This window comes from Drosophila willistoni, assembly GCF_018902025.1.
Source record: "Drosophila willistoni isolate 14030-0811.24 chromosome 2R unlocalized genomic scaffold, UCI_dwil_1.1 Seg167, whole genome shotgun sequence".
In the NCBI taxonomy this organism is placed as follows: Eukaryota; Metazoa; Arthropoda; class Insecta; order Diptera; family Drosophilidae; genus Drosophila; species Drosophila willistoni.
This window is the reverse complement of record NW_025814050.1, coordinates 17,541,688-17,563,095: the sequence shown is the minus strand read 5'-3', so window position 1 is coordinate 17,563,095 and position 21,408 is coordinate 17,541,688. Positions and strand designations below refer to the sequence as shown.

The window sequence follows — 21,408 nt, the reverse complement described above, 5'->3', positions numbered from 1 at the left end:
TGCCTTTCGGCTGGTAAACAACCATTGGTCTTTTCGTTATAAGATATCATTACGCGATGCTTGGTTACTCTTTGATTATTTATGGCAAAGGTTGTCGGAATTTTTATAAGTTGGTTAAAATATAAGAAGTAGGCAAAATCCATTAATACTTAGAAAATTAGTCACACAATCGTTTACATCACTTGATTTAGAATAGACAAACATTTACACACTTAGTTTAAATTTAAAAGATAACTTACTTTTGCTGAAAACTGAAATAGTCGTCATTTGTAATTGAATGAATGAAATGCATTTGGTAATGGTTATTTGTTAATTTAAGTTCATATTCCTTTTGATGTATTCGTTTAATAGATTACACTTACAAAGTCTGTTGATTTGCTAAGTTTGAAAGGATTGAAGTCTTTAGTATAAAGTACAAATCAAATTAAAAGTTATTTTTAGGTATTTCAAAGTATACGTAGCCCTGTTAACCCCTTATAAAGTTTTACTTCTCTTTTCATGAAATATTTTTATTAAAAATTTGTTAACTATTTAATAAAAGAAGTGTGTTTTTTTTTTATGTCTTTGTATAGAAATAAACTGCTTTTTGACTACTTGATAAAACATTTTAAATTTCATTCTTGGTTTGCTACTTTATAAAAACCATAAGAGATCTTTGATAATTTTTTTATAAATATAATTTATTCTTTAATTTTATAATTCATTTGTTTTAAAAGATTTTATTAAAATGTGAATATTGCTAAGAAATTATTTGACTATGAAATGGTTTTCCATATGATTCACACGATACAAACGTTCACTGAAATCTGATAGAAATGTTTTACTCTAATTTTATATTTATGTACATTTGTGACACTTTTTTTACACTTTGCATTTCCTGATTATGCTTATATGAAAAAGAACTAAAAGTAAATAAGATAGGAAAAGATTTAAATAAACATTTTTGATATGAATATTTCCACCATTTTAAATTATGAATTATAAAAAGCAAATAAGTTACTGAAATGCTAGAAGATATGGTGGCGTGGCAATTCAACTTCTTTAATAAATATTTAAAATTTAAAGAAAGCAACAGATTCAAATCTCCCGAAATTCATTCTCTAAAGTAAACACAGCACAATTTGTTACCTACAGCACAATTACATACCTAAATAGTTACTTAGTTAATTTACTTTTGTTCAAGCTTATTCAATGGTAGTTAGTTACCTACTCTTTAAATTCAATAAACACCAACTAAATGCTGTTGAATATTATAATACCCCTACTTTATAAAGCAAAGAGGGTATTCCAACAATGAAGAAAGAAAAAAAACTATCTGCAAGCATGCAATCAAGCGTGCAACCGGTTTGGTCTTTTCCTTGATGACTTTGTTACATAGCAACAAAAACAAAAAGAAAATGAATATAAAGCAGAACTTGGTTAGTTTGTTTTATTATTTTATTGAAGACCAAACCAAGGTTTGCCCCAGTTGCATGTGATGACTACTATTTAATGTACAATTTTCGAGTGAATTTATCGCATTTTATGCCTCAACAATTTGCGCATTTTTATGTAATTTGAACATGAGTCGAGATGCCTACTAAATCTGAATCAAAGTACTGTGCCAAGCAGGTCATAAAATAGGCTTATAATTACGCACAAATCGAGTGCATGGTATACCGTAAAATACAAGTAACCATTCACTAAGTAGCTAATACCTTTGATTATCTAACTTTACCGACTTTCTGTTTATCATTGCAGAGGGCATTGTCTCGTATAGCATTCCAAAGGGCGTTCAGCGTGGCATGGAAATTGATCTCTCCGACAAGACATACGATGGTCATGAGGATGGCGATCGTTATGTAAATGGTTTGGGTCAATTGGTCGATGGCCACAAAGGCAAAGATAATTTTCGTACGGATATCAATGGATTTGGCAAAGGTAAGTGCGGCTAAGATCAATGATTTCATTTTTTTCTCTTGGTTGTTCTTTTTTATGCTTGTTCAGTTTATGTAATTGTCACATAAAATGAGAACCTAGACTTGCAAGAGGTAAATGGGAGTTGTCGACAAGGCACAATCCCACTTCCCATTACAAGTTGTTGCCGTCTGGCCATAGAATAAATGTCACATAAACTTCTGTAACCAGTTGGCTTGGCATACATAATGAACGCTAAGCGAAGGCACTTACGAGAACATTGCCCAGAATTTATTTAGTAACTGGGCGTGTTCAGTCGGTCATATAAAAGCAAATTTTGTGGGCAACATTTTCATTTTTTATTCCTTGACGATTATTTATTAAGCTGACTCAAGCGAAATTAAAATAATTCGTAGCGTAGAAGAAATTCAAAATTTGGTATAGACAAATGTATCTGAATATGCAAAAATTTTAATAATTCCACTACAAAGTATGTATCATTATCAGGTGAAATATTAAGAGCCAATTGATAAATGTATGAAATTTGGTTAAATATTTAAAATGAACTTATAAATACTTAATTTTTGCTTCCTTATGTTTTAATCTTTCATATGTCAAATTATTTATGTATATTTCAATGACTGTTTGATTACCCGTAATTATTGTTCTCTGTTTTAAAAATATTTATTTATATTCTTTATATCTTTATATTTTAGTGAAGAAATTTAAGAACAACGTAAACGGCAAAGATTATGCTAGAAAAATATTTTTTTTATCATCTCTTTTATCAAATATGATTTTTGATGCTATTTTAGAACTTCGAATCGTATAATATTACATTTTACTTAATATTTTAACTCGTATAGCCGCTTACCACTAAAGTTGGTTGCCCTTATCCAATAAAAATTTAAAAAGTTAGCAATTTGTTTTAGATATGATTTAATTTAAAAAATCAATAATTGACACGAATTGATGATTTTTTTCCTTAACAGATGCAATAGTGGACATAAAAAAAATTAATCTTTTCATACCTAAAACTCAAACTTCATTTCCGATAGATTATTTTAATATATTAGTTTAGCTATATAAGTTTTTAGCTACATATATGTAATTTACATGATTCAAGAACTATTAAGCATTAATATTAATAATTAAACAGAATGAAAATAGTGCTCCAATATTAGTTAACATTACGTCTATTATATAATCAAAACTGTCAAATATGCAGCTCTTTCATAATGTTTCGAAGAACTTTGGTAAACCTAAACATTAAATTTGTAAAACTTAATTGTTTTATCTACTTTTTTTAAATATTTTTCTTTAGGTTATGAATGGATTGGTTGGCGTAATGATACATTAGTTGGACGTCCCGTGGAAATAACATTCGAATTTGAAACAGTTCGAAATTTCAGCGCTGTCATTATACACACCAATAACATGTTTTCCAAAGATGTGCAGGTGAGTTATTTCAATAATTTTTGGAACTCCAATTCCATTTAATGGAATTAGTTATGCCAGTTTACAATAAGCATTGATGTGGCCATTTGTCGATCAGAATTGGCTCTTGACGGAGCTGAAAAACAACCAATTATATAAACACAAATGCAATGTGTTTGTGAATCGTAAAAAATCAACAAGAAGAGCCTTCGCCTCTCGGTTGAACTCCGTTGCCATTCCCTCCAGACAAACTGGCGGCGGCAAACAGAGCAAATAAATGCTAAACAGTTCCAACTCAATAATAAAATAAAATCGACAGAGTACAAAAACGATGACGGGACGGGACGGAAGGGGAGGAAAAAAAACGAGAATGCGGTTTTATAAACAAACCAAACACGAAATCGAACCTAAACAAACTGCAATTGATATAAGAGCCACATTGGCCACAGTAAGTGCGATAGAGAAAGAGAGAGAGACAGAGAGAGAATAAGATGGAATAAAAAACCAAACTCGCGACTCCTGACTCACACTCAGGTGGCACTTGATATGGATGGGGCACCGAAACCATTATAGAGTCAATTTCCTTAGTCGTTGTGGTCTTTATCGAAAGTAAACAAAACGATTGGAATGATTGGAGCTATGTTTTGTTTACCCCTTATAAGTGTTTGTATGTTGTACAAACGAGAGAGAGGGATGGAAAGAGAGGTAAGAGGGCAACGGGTCGCCCACTGATAGCAGTCATTCCCAATTCCGATTCTTGTGCCATAATCTGATCCCAAGAGAAAATTTAAACAGAGTTTTTTCTGTTTTTCAAGTCCATTGACCCAAATTATGGCATGGCAATGTGTTAACGATTTCGGTTATATTGCTTTCAATTAGACAGACCAATGTGCCCGATGACTGATAACCAACAAAAAAAAAAAAAAACAAATTGCTTCTTCTCTAGAATTTAGATAATTCTGCTTATAGATATGTTGAGGCATTTACCTTTTAGGTACCGACATAAAATATCAAGCGATAAATGAAAAAACTCTAATAATATGTACTTTTTTTGATTTAGTTGATATAAATTCCAATTGAATTTGTTTATAGTAGAGGAGTCTAATATTAGACAAGATTTTGTTGGTAATTTAATATGTTAAACGTAAAAATTAACATTGATTATTATTATTATTACAAATTACTCAATGATATTTTTTTCGTAATGTCGAAAACTTGACATAAATAAATTTATTAAGCAAAAGTCCAGGCCTTTCATAACCCTTATTTATAATAGGCAACCCTTTAGTTATAATGGTCAACCCATATCACTAAGGAGTATGAAAAAAATGTTGGCCGATTCTCAGACTTACTCATTGAGTTCACGAAATTTTATGGGAAGCGGTTAAACCTTATGTAATATATAAATAGATTAAGTTATCTATATTTTATATAATATTTCAAAATGGTGATGACGTCTAGAATATGTGTCCAAAAGGCCTTTAGCAGTAATCGGATGAAAACAAAAAGCAAAAACCGTCAAGAAAACTAATAATCTTACATAATTTTAATTCCTTAAAATTGAAAATACTCGGAAAATATTGAGTAAAATGAGTTTTTAAGTCCAAAATATATTTAAATATTGACTTTAATATATTATGAAGTCCAGATTTTCATTTTTTTGTGATAATCTTCTTTGTCTGTTTAAGTTCAGGCTTATATTTTAGAATCCTTTTAGAAAGCTACTTATGTGAAGGTAGAGATAATTAATTTTATTTTTCTAATATGGTTTAGAATTTAGTATGGAATTCCATAGTACTGATTAATATAAACAATACAATCCAAAAATATCTTTATTCAAGGTACAAGGTATCAATCTGACATGTATGCGATGTTAAAATCTAAATGAGCTTTAATGTACATAAAACAAAATTTAGAATACTTGTATCAACTTTAGTTTTGTGAGGATAATTCCATGTCCTTTCAGTCCTTACTATCTACATTTCATAAATTTATATATTTTCTTATAATTCCCACACAACTTTAAACTGCTTAGACTTTTTAAGTTTTTTCAATTTCGGAAAAACACAAAAAAGAAGAACTACTCTAATTTTAGTGTGCCAAAGGGTTCATCAACTGAATGCTTTTTGATAACTACTAATTAAAAGTCGAACTCGATTACTTTTACTTGTACCTACTTTAACAATTAAGTGGACAGGCCCTTTCACTGTATTTACTTGACACATTTTTACCAACACTTTCCCCAACCCCCCCCGTAAATCATAATTTAGTTGTAAATTTTCATTTTATTGACAGTTTCAAGTATCGTTTGACAGTTTAATAATTTTCTATGTACTCTACTTTGATGCTATCTTCTTGATAAGGAAACCAACAGAAAAAAGAGGTCTATAAAACACAACTGACAGATAAAAGTGGAAACATATAAAAGTCCATTTCGGTGCAATATGCTTGTCAAATTTGTGTCAAATTAGAACAATGTTGGTAGAGTTTTTTTTTTGGTTCTCTCTGATATGAAATATAAATACATTGGCCGTGTGTCGGATGTTTGGATAAACGGCAACATAAAAGGAAGCCGGAAAGCGTTGGGCTTTAACTATAGAAAGCGTAGTTAGGTAGTTTTATGGGCTTTGTTTTTGGTTTGTATTAAAATAAATGGGTCAAACTAAACTAACTACCAAGTCACCGAATAAAAAACCAAAAAAATCGAGCGTTAAATAAAATCTCTTGTAAACTATTCCTAGACCCTCTGCTCTCTGCTTATCATGTTCAGTCATTAGAGAACATTGTGATGTCTCTCATAATCCATTTGGCTTCTATATATATTTTATAGTCAAATGAATCCAGATAATGCACCTGACTAAAATCCCCACTTAATGTCTGCCTGCCATTACCCCTTAGTATCTCTGTATGCCTATATATTTCTCAGTGTCTGCCATCAATTGGCAGCAGCAACCTCAAAAATGGCCACATAAAATTTCAATTACCACAAATTTTGTTTTTGGCCGTTTTTGATTTGTTGCCGCCATTCGAAATGGAATGGACCATGGAGTTCCATCCATACTTTACCTGCTCGACTCTCTGTGAACGGGAAGGCACTTTGACCATTCTCTTTATCGTTTGCCATAATTTACAACAACATCGACGACTCGTTCAAGTCGGAGGATGTCGTCGCTTGCTATAATTCCCATTTTTATGATTTTTCATTACCATTTACTCTCTTTCTCTCTCTTACCTGTCCACACGGGTCTGGTCTGGTCTGGTTGGTCAGGGGCTTTCCTTTTCCTAATGCCCCATAAGTCATAAAATTACTTAGAGATGCTTTTTTTTCCTCCCCACCCCCCATCGTTCCTTCTGTGGTCTGTGCCATAAATACTTGAAAATGCCATTTGTGATGTGATTTGATAAGCTCCAAAAATTATGCTAATTGCGTTTTAATTATGACACGCGTGTGGCAACAGCCAGCACCTGTTGGTGGTGGTGGTGGTGCCCCATCGAAAGAATGTGGGAGACGAAAGAAGATGGAGACTCACCTCGTTCCCAAGAGAAGTCTGTGGTCATTACATGTCAGATGGTTTTCGATAAGCCTCTTGGGGCCCGCTTGTGACTACTTCTCTCTCTCCCGGTTTGTTGTCTATTTACGTCTGTTTGTTTGACTTTGTCTTTAGCATTTCTAATGAGCTTCACCCATTTGCCGTTGCCGTTTCTAGCCCACAACTTTGTTTACTCTTTAAAATGCGTGCCCAGATTTATAACCCCGATTAAGACATTGTCGTTGAAGGGTTATTTGGATGGCGGGGGGAAGATGTAAGGAAGGGGAAATGCTTACGTGTGGTCCTCTTAATTAGTGTGGAAAGCTTTTACAGTTTAATAAGTGATTGACTTAAAACCATCTGACTGTTTAATGAGGTTCTTCAATATAATGTCATATCCGTTTACAAATGTGCATTTAAATTTTTAGAAAATTTACACGTAGTTTTACTTTGGTTTTTCAGTTTGAGATTTGCTGATACAACATATTTTACCTAATTACCATATTTGTTTCAATAGTTGAAATTAAAATCATCTGGATACCCGGCCATGTAGTAACGAGTTAGCCGACCTTGCTGCGAAAGACGCAACCGATCGTCCACTCATACTAACCCCAAATCATAACTTTCAAGACATAAACAAATATTTAAAAAACTTTCCCAAAAAACTTACAAGAAACACAATACACAACACATCAAACTGGTACCAAACGCTTGACCCGCTGGAATATAAAGCCCCAATAAAAACGTCAAGATCCCAACAAATTAAAATCACAGGACTTAGACTTGGCCACACCAAAATCCACCACCAACACTACGTCGACCAAAAAGTAAATTCTTCATGTCCATTATGCAATAATACAGAATTAACATTACGCCATATCCTAAAAGAATGTCAATCCCTAAAAAACCTATATAATACAATATTGAAAAATCTTGACCCAATTCAACTCCTATCCCAACCAACAGCACCCTAGCGCCCCCACCAGCCAACGGCCAACTCCGGCCTTATGGAAAAACGTTTATATGCATAACTTGCCTATTTTTTGTCCGATTTTGATCAAATTTGGTATTTTGCTGGATATAAGTATCAAATTTAAATGCGCCAATTGCACAAGGTAGAAAATTACGGAAGATAATCGAGTTTTTCAAATTACGGTGGCGGTAAGAGGCGTCGGAAAAATTTGAAATAAACTTGATCACTTTACAAACTACACGAGTCTATATACCAAATTTGGTGGCTCTTTTACAGTCTCCGAGATCTAGGTGTTCATACGAACAGACGGACAGACGGACATGGTTAGATCGACCCGGCTGTTGATGCTGATTACATACATTTTGGCGACTTTAATATACCATTTCACCCTATGGGTGTATGGTATAAAAATAAAACAAAATTCTTGTTTCCTGGTTGTAAGAGGTTTAGATTTGCTAATTAAATGTAATTAACACGGTTAGGTAACTTTAAATTGCCGCTGCTATATAAGAGGAGTTTTTTGGAGTATGGTTTTTACAGTCAACTTTCACCATGTGGTCAACAAAGAGTGTGGTTCCTTCTCTTCGCCTGTTACTCATTATGTGTTCTGCTGCTGTGGTCATTGGCATCATGGGCGGGCGATTTGCTCGTTTATCAATGTTTCCCCATCATGTCTCTTTGCACGTATATACCACTTATATAGCTGGTGGTTCCTTGATATCAGATACCTTTGTCCTTACATGTGCGCACTGCATTATGCACGACATAAACACTTATACGGTTCTTATGGGCGTCATCGACATAACAGATACCAATGGACAAACGTTCCTTCCTAAAGAATTCATCCAACACCCTCAGTTTAATTTAACTTCGTTGGATTACGATATTGGACTGATTCGCTTGAGCAGACCAGCTGTAATAAATGAGAATGTGCAAACAATTGGAATGGCTCCTGCCGATGCCATCTATCCAGCTCGCACGGTAGCACTTATCGCCGGATACGGTGAGATCGATCCATTTCATACATTACAAAATTGTCAGAAATATGTATATGTTCCAACCTGGAGTACAGAAAATTGCACCGAAAGCAATTTTAAAGGAATAACGAAGCACGGCATGATTTGCGCAGGAGATGACGATGGTCGAAACATGCCATGCAAAGGAGATTCCGGTGGCGGATTGGTTGTGAATTACATTCTCATGGCGGTATATTTTATGGGATACGGATGTGGCGAACCTGAATATCCATCCGTTTATCAATATGTGCCTTACCACCGTCAGTGGATAGATCAGGTTATGCACTCTCAGTATGTCCGGAAAAAGAAAAACTATTGGAATAACACCATGAATGCTCACAATGTTCGGCACAAAAATTGTAACCATTTTAATTCAACCAATAATCCATAAATGCAGTTTAGAAAATTTATAAATAATAAATAATTATATGTAGACACATTAAGATAATCTAAGTTATTTCAAATCTATAACTATATATAGAAGTGAAACAACCAAAGAATCAAATTAATATATATCCAAGATAATTACAATTAGTTTCGCCAATTAGATATAGTAAAACACAGTTGTGACAAATTTCTGTTTCAAATTAAATGGCATTGATCTGATCTAGCTATTACCAGCAGTTACGGTGTCATCGATCCGTTGGGAACTACGCAAAGCTGTCTAAAATGAACACATATTCTCCTATGGGGTCGAAAACATTGCAATCCCTTCTATTTTCGCAATATAACGGACAGCATGATTTGCCACACTCTCGTCAGTGGATAGATGAAAATATAAATAAGTGAAATCCTTTTTTTAACAAATGTCTTATTTGTATCAATGGTCCAACATGTGAAAAATGAAACGGACAACTCGCTCGTAAATGGATCACGCAGTTTTCCTACCCTTGCAACGCATTGAAGGAAGCAACTCCGACCATATAAAGTATATATATTCGTCTGTCTGCCTGTCATTCTGAATCGATACCGACTAGACCGTTGAAGCTACAGAGCTAACTTTGCATTTAAGGTTCTAAATACTGAAGGGGTTGTATATATCTCAGCAGGGCCGGATCGCTTTATCATAGGACTACACACAATTTCCGTTTGTCACGAGCAATGGCATTTCTCAGTTACTTCGATATTTTCTAAACTTCTCTCATAAAAGTAAACATTTTTCAGTTCGATATACACAAACAAACTGTGCCGATTTTCATCAAGATCAGGTGACTTTATCTTATTGCTCCCTTAGAAATGATCGCAACTATTGACGGCATGGCTGTGGTTAGCCCCGGTGTTATGGTTATTCAATATTTTAACCTTCAGATAAATGATGCAATGATTATAAATACCATTTTTAATTAATTATTACTGCACAATTTGTGTGTTCCTGGTTACAAATAGTTTAGATTCGGCAATCAAATACAATTTACTATCTAAATTTCATTTGATTGTTAGATGAATAGATCAATGAATAGATAATGTTTCCATCAAAATGTTATAAACCGTTTTTATGCTCATACTGAAACTTCCGCAAATCTGCATATAAATGTTGTGTATATGAATCGATGATGATTTATCAATCAACATTATGAGTTAACACTTTGAAATTCCATATTGATATGCGACACCTCGTAGCAGACAAGAAACACCTCTGACAACTCATTAGCCATGCTCTGGCCAGAACCTGAAGACAACACTTACACATCCGGCTGGCCCCAAAACCAAATATATATGGCGTGCCTCTCTCCCCGACCGGCAGTTGACTCCCTTAGACCCATAAAGGGATTCCCGATATATATATATATTTTTATGATTACAGACAACTTCCGTCTGAGAGTGTGTGTGAAGAACCATAACTGAACTTTCGACTGACCAAAACTGTCAATGAATGAATGAGTTGGAGTTGAAAAGAAAAAATCGTAAAAAATAAAATAAATGTGATTACTTTAATTATTATGCCACTCACACACATACACACATGCACACTCACTATGCAGTGATACAAAGTAGTTAATTCCTCCCCCCTCTCTCTCTTTCTCTCTTTATCTTTTGCCAGGTGTTTGTTCATGCCAAGGTATTCTTCAGCATTGGCGGACGACAGTTCAACGGGGAGCCAGTGCAATTCTCTTACATGCCCGACCAAGTGCTGGATCATGCACGCGACGTGACAATCAAATTGCATCATCGCCTGGGGCGTTATCTGCAGTTGCATTTATATTTTGCTGCCCGTTGGATGATGCTCAGCGAGATTACTTTCATATCAGGTAAGGCCCTTTAGTTTCACCATTTGGATGCAGAAATTATTTTATTAAAACATAAAAGTGAAAGAAAAAAGAGTGAAAAAGAGAAAAAGCTAAAAGGGTTACCAACTCGGTTGTCAGTTGTCTCCTCTGGCCACATGGGGCGACAATTGTGTTGCATCCAGTACAGAGGTCTGACTTCAATGCGTTGCTATGAAGTGGCAAGCTGTTGCCGGCTTGCTGCTGGTAGTTTAAATTAATTTTGCATGTTTTTGCTTTGTTGGACAACGGGAGAAACACTTTGAAAGGCATTTCAGGCATTGAATCAGGTGTCATGAGTTAACACAAAGCGCCACATGACAAGCCAGCTGAAAAATATTATCTGTTGATCAAAGGAAATTCCAAATAGGAGAGAATACACAGGTAAAAAAAACAGGATCTGCCTGAATCCAGATTTATCATAGTCAATTTAATCAAGAGCGCTGATCTGAAATCTATACTTATTCATTTATTTATTTAATTGAATCGTAATTGCAAAAACACCTCTCGGTTAACCATCTTGATTCACTTAATAACTCCAACGTCCTAATCATGAAACAATTGCGACAAGAATTGTTAGCCAAACGAATAGAGTACAACTCATAGGTAGGTAGGTTTGTTCAATAAAATCATTCAAGCGATTAAACTGAGTTGTCAGACCTCTTAGAAATCGAATGACTTGTTTGAGCTCTAGATTTTAAATTAGCTCGAAGAGAAAAAATTCTGAAAAATAAGTATATCCTAGGATAATTTAGATGACAAAGAATTAAAAAGATGGTAACATATATTGTATACATCATAAAAAATAATTTCTATGTCTATTAATCTGTAAATAAAACTAGAGTTAGTGTGAGGTTAATATCTCTTGTGTGCAGTTGCGGTTATTCGGAAGGGAAAATGAGGGACATTTGATCCCCTAAGACCAATGTTATACCCAAGAAACAAGTTTAACTTTAATATCGAAGAATAATTTTCCTTCTTAAATACGCAATTTCTGCACCAATGGCCAGGTAATGGGCCAAAATTAATCCGCGAATGATTGTATGTTTCTACTTATGTGTTCCAAGATTGAGATAATATATATCCACCTAAATTTTTACAGCTAATTCATAAAGTTAAATATTTTTGCTATGCCCAAAATTACTTGGCTATACTTACGCTTTTACATTCATTTGCCATTTGTGTGTCTGAATACAATGTTATTCGAATCGATTCAAAGTCAGATTTACACAGAAACGAACGGACAGACAATACAAAAAAAACCCTAAAAAAAAGTTGTTTCATTTCATACAAAAATTTTAATATTAGGAATTTCATAACTTTCAAAAACTTACTATCAAAAAAAGACTTAAATTTTTTGAGCAAGTCAAAGTCAAAGGAATATATTTCTACTTGAATTGCTTCACCTTTTACCATATGCAATAAAGCATATTCCGGGCAGAGAAGTCCTGGGAAGCCATAAACTAGCATTTCGAATCCTAAACTAATTGTGGATGTGTGTGTGTGTAGACGTGTGCGTGTGTTTGGAAAACTCTTTCTCAAAGCAAAACCGAACGGTAAACATAATTTACTCCGGCAAACTACAAATAAAAAACCAACAAAAACTGAATGCTCCTAACGGTGGCAAAACTCTTCAAAACATAAACTGCAACAGGGGCAACAACTGCAGCAACAACTTTGAGCAATTGAAAATTCCCACTGACACTAAAAATTCGTTGCGCATTTCATTAAAAACCTTCTGGCAACTGGAACGATTCGACTGGTGCAAAATATATTACCAAATCCAGAGAGTAAACGAGGTAACTGGAACCGTTCTCTATAAACTCGGTGTGTTTTGTGTGTGTGTGTGTGTGTAGGCTATGAACCAATTTTTACTTAACTCACATGAGTACGGAGGAGGGGAAGGGAAGAGCTTGGCTTTGTTTTTACTCTGCTGTGTGCAATTGTGCATAGAGTGATACAAAGCAGACGTGAGAGGTGAGAGGAAGAATTTTTGCCCAGGCGTGCCATTGTAACAGGCAGAGGAAACGGAAGAGCAGACTCACAAGTTGAATACAGAAAAAGGCAGGGACAGAGAGAGAGAGAGAGAAAGACAAAGCGGATACCCTGCTGACTGGCATATGCTTCACACACACACACACACTCACACTTATCCAAAGCACTACACAGGAGTAGGTCCCTACCACTAGTGAAGCAAAGCACAAGGATATTGTGAAAATTAAATGAGTTGCATTACTTTTGTGCATTTGAAATTTGCAACTCAATGAGCAGGAGGCGACTCGACTCGACTCTACTCGACTTTAGTCGAGTACTTGCAATTGGGTGGATATTGAGAGAAGATACACATGGGATGATGGGAATAATGTTGTAGTTGGGGGTGGGCGGAAGTAAAGAGGCCAGCATCGTGCTTTCCTGGCTTTCGCTGGCATCAGTTTCCTCTTTTTGCACGTTGCATAATAAAGCTATGCATTGCTTTTTAAAAATACTCTATAAACAAGGACTTTTGGTTTTATCACTAATCGCTAGTTGACAGATGTTAGGGAATTGGCAAATGCAAATTTTCATCAATTAAGCAATCCTTTTTCATTTCTTTGTATGAGATAATAATTTAAAAGTTACTAACTTTGATGTTTTTGTTCGATTTGATTTCAAATTATACTTAATTCTAACTTTTGAATTGAAAACTATATTTCAAATAGAAGTAGAAAAGTATAGATAATCGGTACTACTATAGTTCAGGAAATTTTTTCCTAAACCTAAGAACTATTACTATTATCAAAACGATTCAAAAAATACGTGCAAAACCTGTGAAAACTAAAAAGATCTTTTATCCTTTTTCTAATTCCTTTCATCTTTGCTTCCGCTGTACATATGCAGGATTATCCTTGAATAGTTTTGTTTTACATTAGATAGACAAAGGGTATTAGAAATTCTGCAGACCTAATTTAAAATTCTCCTTTGTTGTATTTTGCCATTGGCTTTGGCGCTGACGCTGGCTGCTCTGTCTTAGTTTTTCCTTGCTTACAGATTTGTTTTCCATTTTTCTTTCTGTATTTTTTTTTTGCTCGATGCATTTTCCGCTTTCCTTTTTGTTTTTCTCTTATCCTTATATGTATGTGTATGTGTGTGTGTCTTTTTTTCCTGTGTTTTCGTGCAACGTATTTAAGTCTGGCAAGGGCTTTAGCTTTTATAAATCAATAACATTTGCAATATATTTTTGCATGTAGAACTCATTTCCAGGCACTTTCTCATCAAAATCGACGTCGTCGTCTCCGTCGTTTGCCATTATTGTTGTTTGTGCTCTTGGATTTTGATGCATTCTCCTCAGTCAGTCAGTCAGTCATTGATTCATTCATTCATTCATCTATCCATCCAACCATCCATCCAAACCATTCCTTGCATACAAATTCATTTCAATAACTTCGCTTCCTATGGCAGCGCTTTAAATCCTTCTGCAATTTCCCTCGCTTAATCCCTTCTAATTGAAAATCGTTTTGTAGTCCTCTTTCTATCACTGTTGCCTTGTGTGTGTGTGTGTGTGTGTGTGTGTGTATGTGTGTGTGTGTGTATGTGTGTGTGTGTGATTGTGTGCAATGCTTTTTGTGTGTCATATCCGTTGGATGTAGATTTGTATGTGCATATGTACAGTTGGATAATGCAGTTGATTTGTTTGAAACATTTGATACCAAAAGCAAAAACTCAAATGCATCTCCATCTCTGGCCTTGAGGCCCTTCAAGCTCGTGAGCAAAATTACAATAATGTGCGTCATTTTGCATTTAGAATTTTCGGTTCGTAATTTGCTTAATGGTTGAGTTGAAGTGCCAGTGCCAAAGTGCATTGATATTGAAAATGCATTAAAATCCTTATGAAAAGGGCCAACAGCCAGCCAAAGCAGTAGAAAGGCAAATGGAAATGCCTCGGAAATTGAGACAACCGAAAACAATGCATTGTTAATGGAGGTCATGACTGTAAGTGAAATATCTTTCAGCTGATGAAGATTTATTGCAATTTTCAATTTAATTGGAAATTTCAGTTTAAATAAAAGTAGGAAATAGCCGCCTTAGTACTTAGTTAATCTCATTCAAATCTTATTTGATTTATTCTTATCTTGTCTAAGATGCAAGTGATGTTGCTCAGAATTAATCAAATATTATGAGTATTTGAAATATTAAGTTAAGTATATCATATCTTGCTTCAGTTATTTGTTAAAAAAGTCTTGTAATATTGATTACCATTTTCTAAGGAGTTTGCAGGCAATTTGTAAGAAACAAATTGTTAACAAATAAAATATTTTAATTTTGTTGGACGTATCAATTAAATTCTTTTCATATTTGGCTTTATTTCTTTTATTTTAAAGCTGGCTATTTAGTCAATATATCTGAGATTTCATATAGTATTTAAGTGCGATTTGTTTTGTATTACTTTCGATGTTTGAGTGGTACAGAAACTTAGACAGAAACCTTTGGAACCTATGATATGAAGTACTTAATACTAATTTTCGACTTGATTTAAGATTACGAATTTAAATTCATTATTATTTGAAGGTCCTTAATATTCAAAACTGAATCGGAATTGTTAATAAGTTAAATTTTCAATGGCAATGTTTTTGTTTTCACAAAATCTTGTGAAGCAAAAGAGTTATTTGTTTATATTAGGATTTTAGTAAGATTTTATTGAAACAGAAAGTGTATTAATTAAAACTTGTGTATTAATTGTCAGTTTTCAAAATGTCAAACCGTCCCAATCTAGGATAAGTTTTTCTTAAAATCCAAAATAAGTTTGCCTGTTTTTCGAGATTTCAGTTGGTCATTAACATTACTTTTTAACAATATATATATTAACATATTTCTGCTCAGATTGGCACAACACATGAAGCTAGTTAATAGTCCTCCATCTTACACTCACACTCTTCCAATTTGAAAATTGTTACAAGCAGACCAACTTTAGAAACTGAAAATGAGGCAAAATGAGATGGACGGACGGCAAACAAAAAAAAAACAACCTAAAAATTTTCTATTTTGTTGCCAAACGATATTTGCATAGCAAATTCAAACACACGAAAGTAAACAGAAACTTTTTCCCCAGACTTGAACAAAAACAAAATACACCCGAAAAAAAGGAACGTATAACGAAAATAAAAAGGAAAACAAGTTCAAAATCAATGCCAAGAGCTGTAAAAATTTGCATTTCCCTTAAGAAATTTTTTGTTCGTTTTTATTTTAGATTTATACAAAATTTCGTTGGGGCAGTTCGTTTTATTCTGTTGTTTTTAAATATCGGAGGAAAAGTTCAACAAACGCTCGAGGCGGAAATGCATTTCAGTGAAATAAACGGAAAAAACAAAAGTCAACAGTACTCGTGAATATAAAATTTTCGTTGTTATTGACGACCGTCTGGGTTGACTGTTTTTCTGTCTGGGTTCCTGGAGTCTGGAGTGTCAACCAGTGTAAGAGCAACTAAAGAAGGCAAAAAAAAAAAAAAAAAAAAGAAATTCTATTCAAATGGAATGGGTTTAATACGCTTCAGCACCTTAAAGAGTTGCTCGACACCAAAAAGTATGCAACACAGACTAATTGGCACTCAAGTTGTCGTTTTCTTTCCAAAACCCGCAAGTTGCATACTTATGCCAACATGGCAGAGAAGAGCCCAGGCGCTCATTTATCATCATAATAATCGCGCTAGCTTTTCACCATTCCTCCCTAATTGCTCTCACAGACCCATTAGCTTGAGCTAAGAGGGGGAGGAGTGATGTAGGGAGGTGAGGAGGGATTGTTGGGTAGAATATTGGAGTAAAGGCAGTTTATCAAGTCGGGGCAGCTGTCACATGGTCGCGCCCATTCCATCACCTGCTGTTGCCTGTTGTTGTGCTCTGCCATCTTGACTGTCTGCATTCTTCTCTCTCTCTCTCTTTTTTTTCTCGCTCGCTCTCTCACTCTTTCTTCTTCATTCTCTTGTGTAGCCTACTTAGCTTGCAAATGAGCTGCATTTCTCTCTTTCTCTCTCCTTTTCGTCAACATCATCTAACCCACATTTGCAACTCTTCTCTTTTCTACCCCGCTTCTCGTTTGTCGCCACAGTTCCCGTGGCTGGCAATTTCACGGATGAGGAGCTGCTCAATGTGCCGCCCTCAAATGGCGGAGGCATGAGAATGCCGGACACATCGGAATATCCGTTGCAACGTGATGAAGTCGGTCGAGCGGTCAGCAGTAGCGGCGAACGGAGTCAACATACCACACAAGGTGAGTAAGAATGCAAATTTTTTTCGCATTGAATCTGTTCAATTCTCAATTAGCACAAATTAGATTATGAAGAATTTTAAAAAGTATTTCAATGCTATTTTTCAAGTAGGGGAGAGGGCCCAGTTATGACCCGGGTTTTGAAAAACCTCGAAATTTTTTCTTCAGTTCGGGAAAATGAAAAATTAAGAAGTTTAACATTTAAATATTAACCAAACGCAACTTTTTTCCAAAGAATGTATGTTTATTTGAGTTACTCAAAAAATTTTGGAACAGATTTAATTTGGATAACTTTTTTTAACTTTAAAAAAAAGTGGCCCAGTTATGACTCAACTTAAGAAATTCACTGAAAATAAGAAAATATGAAAGGAATGTCACACAAATTGTTGTGATTTAATGGTTTACTTATTTTGAAGGGCTTCAAAGCCAAAAACAATGAAAAACCCAAAAGAAAATGGCCATAAATGAGAACGATTTTAAGCCCTTGTCGTCCATGTGACTTTCGCAGTTTTTGCAAGTGAAATAACTTGCTTGCATGTTAGCGTACTTTGAATGAACATTCCCGATCGAGATCTTCCAGAATATTCTTGGACAAACTGGTCTCAATATGTAAATTTCCTTTCCTTGTTGTTAAACAACAACAAAAATGTTGGAATTTGATAATTTTACATAATCCGAGTGCAAAAAAAAATGGGACATAACTGGGCACCCCAGCTGAGTCATAACCGGGCCTTTTTATAGTTTAAAGTTTATATCTATATTTTTTATATACACTACATAATCACATAAATTTTTATAGAATCACAAAATATACGGCAAATACAATACTTTGATGCATTGCACTCATCTTTTCACTGTTGATTTCACAAAATTTTGGTACTTTGAAAAAAATGGAAAAAAACTTTTTCGCACGATTTTCAAAACGATGTTTGGTACGCGTATATACAATACGATTATTAACGTTGGGGTCTGTCCAAAAACTGCAGAACGTCTGACAAACATGATTTACAGGGCTCAAACTGTCATTCAATACCGCATTTCAAAAATATTTGAGAATGTCACAACTGGGCCTGAGTCACAACTGGGCCCTCTCCCCTACACTTTACTAAAGTTCTTTGGTTTTCTAAAGAGACCAAATCACCAACTTGTTTTGAAATCTAAAATAAGACAAGATAAACTTAAATTTTAGAACTAAATGTTGTATTTTTGAGTGGGTTGAATTTTGGATTTTAGAATCGTTGGATAAGCAGAAAGCTTAGACAATTATTTATTTATAGTTTACTTATTAAGTAGTTTTATTCTGTTAATGTCGTGACAAATATTAGCTTCAAATCTCATACTATGCAGTGAATTGATCGAATTTGTTTATGAAAAAAGTAGCAAGGAATATTTTTGAGAAAAGTGTTTTGCATCTAAAAGGATGTATCGGCAATGACGAATATAAGAAAGTGACATGGGGTCACATTTCCTCCCACATTCCCTCCCAATATGCAGTATACAAATATATTTTCTTAATAATTTTCTAAGAGAATTCTTTTTCTCTCTATTGCATACTTTAGAGGGCTATGTATTCCAATTGATATACCAAAAAACAACACTACATATCAGAGAATTAGATTTTGTTAGCTTGAAGTTGTGCGAGTCTCTCTTAATCAACTAGTGGACATCCTCTTTAGTTTTATCTCCGATCAGTAAAGATTTATTTAATATTATGCTTTTATACAATCTACAAACCATTATCTTCCCATTATGTCTGTAAAAATTCTGATTGTTTTTTACAACTTATTTTGAATGGTTATCTTTCATATGAATATTCGAATGAGATACTATAAAAGCACTAAAACTTAAATTGTAATTAAATTAGAATTATTTTTAGATGATACTTTCATCTTTCATTCCAGACCAAAGTATTTTTGAAATAGTTAATAAGTTCATTACTTGAAAAGGAAGCTCAATTTAAAAGTGCATTCACTTTAACTTTTATTCTCATTTTGAATTCGCTGCCCATGAGTTTAATTAGGCTTGAGTTTAGGGAGACTCAGTCTGATTAAGTACTCACGCCTCCAACATTTGCAATGAAGTCGTAAACAAAAGCTTGAAGGCAATTGAAAAAAGCGAAACTAGACAATAGAAAAACAGAAAAGAGAAGAGAAAAAATAAAACACCAAATAAATGAAACTGTTTTTACAGATTTATATTTCTACAGTGATATTAAATGGTTGTTGTTATTTTTCCTTACCCATTTTCTATTCCCGCAGTTATCTCGCCCAAGCCCATTGACCATCAGGAACCGGAAACAAGTTTCGTTGGCATCATTATCACAGCCCTGGCAACGATTATTCTACTCCTTGTCGCCATTATATTGCTGATAATAGCGCGAAATAAACGAGGACGCGGACGTGGCAATGTTTTGGATGCATTTCAGCATAATTTCAATCCGGATACATTGGGTGGCGTTGATAAGCGACTAAATGGAAATGGCAATGGTGTCTTGAAGGTAAGCTTGGTGTGGGTAAAGGTTGGTTACAATAGGCCAAAAAAAAAAAACCAGTAAAAACTGGTTACAAGCAAAGTGCATATAACTAGCCACCATCCCAGAATCCTTGTCGAACATGAGAAGAAGGCCGGGAGAGCACACACACACACACAAAAACGAGAAAAAAATACCTTGCCACTAACGCACAAAAGCCCTGGCCCATATGCAGAAATCATGATTAAAAACTGTAGTAGAAAAACGAATCAAAAAAAAGGAGGCAAAAACGAAAAAAATAAAAGGATAGAGGGGATTTTTTACACACAGACACACACACGCACACACACACACACTGAGACATATAGAGAGACTAAAAACCCTGGTGCAATTTTTTCCCTCAGGTGGTCACAACAATGGATGACAATGAGTCGTCCATTGACAAGAACAGTCTGTACCATGAGCCCTTCAATGTGAACATGTACACGAGTGCGGCCAGTGCCTGCTCCATGAATGACCTGCAGCGTCAGCATGTAACGCCGGACTATACAGGTGAGTAAGAGACCAGTGGAATGGATTCTTGTTGGAGTCTTGAATTGGGATCGGGTGGGGGGATCGGTGTTGGTTTGCTGGGCATTGGGGTTAGAGTTCGCTGGCTGACAATGATGTGTTGCCATAGCCATGGGCCATAAACTGGTGAAGCTCCCAGCATGGGCACTTGACTGCTTCTCTCCTTCTTGCTTCTACCTGCTATCTGCTGGTGTCGCTGCTGATGAGTTTGATGTTTGGTGTCCTGTCTGTGACAGGACATGCAAATGTTTCTGCTGGCTCCGAGCTCAAACTAAAAAAAAATGGAAGAAAAAAAACACAAATGCAACAGCAGCACCAGGAATAGTAGTTCTAGGACAGGAGCGACGAACGGAGAAATGCTTAATTTAGCGCACAACATGAATCCAGAAACTTTGGTGTTCTGTTTGCTAGAGGTGCTAAAAGGAAACAGCAGGTGCACCGAATTGAAATGATAACGGAAAACGCGTTGTTCGCACCGCAGGACATCATTTTGAATGGCTGAGTGGTCGCCAGTGTGTTGTTGGCTCACTAACAGCAGTAACAGACTAGCATAGTTCTTTTTACACTATTAATAAAAACTCTTTCCTAAAATTTACATAAATCTTAAACTATTAACAATTAAATTTTAATTTCCATCTCCAATTTTTGACGCTCAATTAAATAGATACGAAATATACCAATACCGACTTATAAGACTAATTGAAAAACGCAGACGTTTTTGATACAAAGCACTCAAAAATCCAAATTTTAAACTTGAACTTCTTAATGTTGAACAAATTGTAGTGCATAAATTCAAAATGAAGTATGAATATATATATGAATTTTGAAATATTTACCAAACTCAATAAGGTTCTTCAGCCGCTGCAGTATTTGATAGAATTTTCAAATAGGGTTCTTCTCAAATTTTGTTTATTTTTATCAAAATAACAAAATTGAAAGGATTTGAACAAAATTGGAAGAATTTTGGAGATTGTGTCAGATTGTGAAATTTGATTTTTATGAGTTTTTTCATCGA

General features: G+C 34.7%; 1 protein-coding gene across 1 annotated transcript in view; it reads left to right on the top strand.

Annotated features, from left to right (window-relative positions):
- LOC6642254 (discoidin domain-containing receptor 2) overlaps positions 1–21,408 on the top strand; it is a 180,986-nt gene that overhangs the window by 85,081 nt on the left and 74,497 nt on the right. Inside the window, exons 7-12 of the mRNA XM_023176043.2 lie at positions 1,741–1,920; positions 3,221–3,354; positions 10,894–11,101; positions 17,195–17,356; positions 19,612–19,850; positions 20,228–20,375. Coding sequence (XP_023031811.1) covers positions 1,741–1,920; positions 3,221–3,354; positions 10,894–11,101; positions 17,195–17,356; positions 19,612–19,850; positions 20,228–20,375 — 1,071 coding nt within the window. The remainder of the gene's footprint in view (positions 1–1,740; positions 1,921–3,220; positions 3,355–10,893; positions 11,102–17,194; positions 17,357–19,611; positions 19,851–20,227; positions 20,376–21,408) is intronic.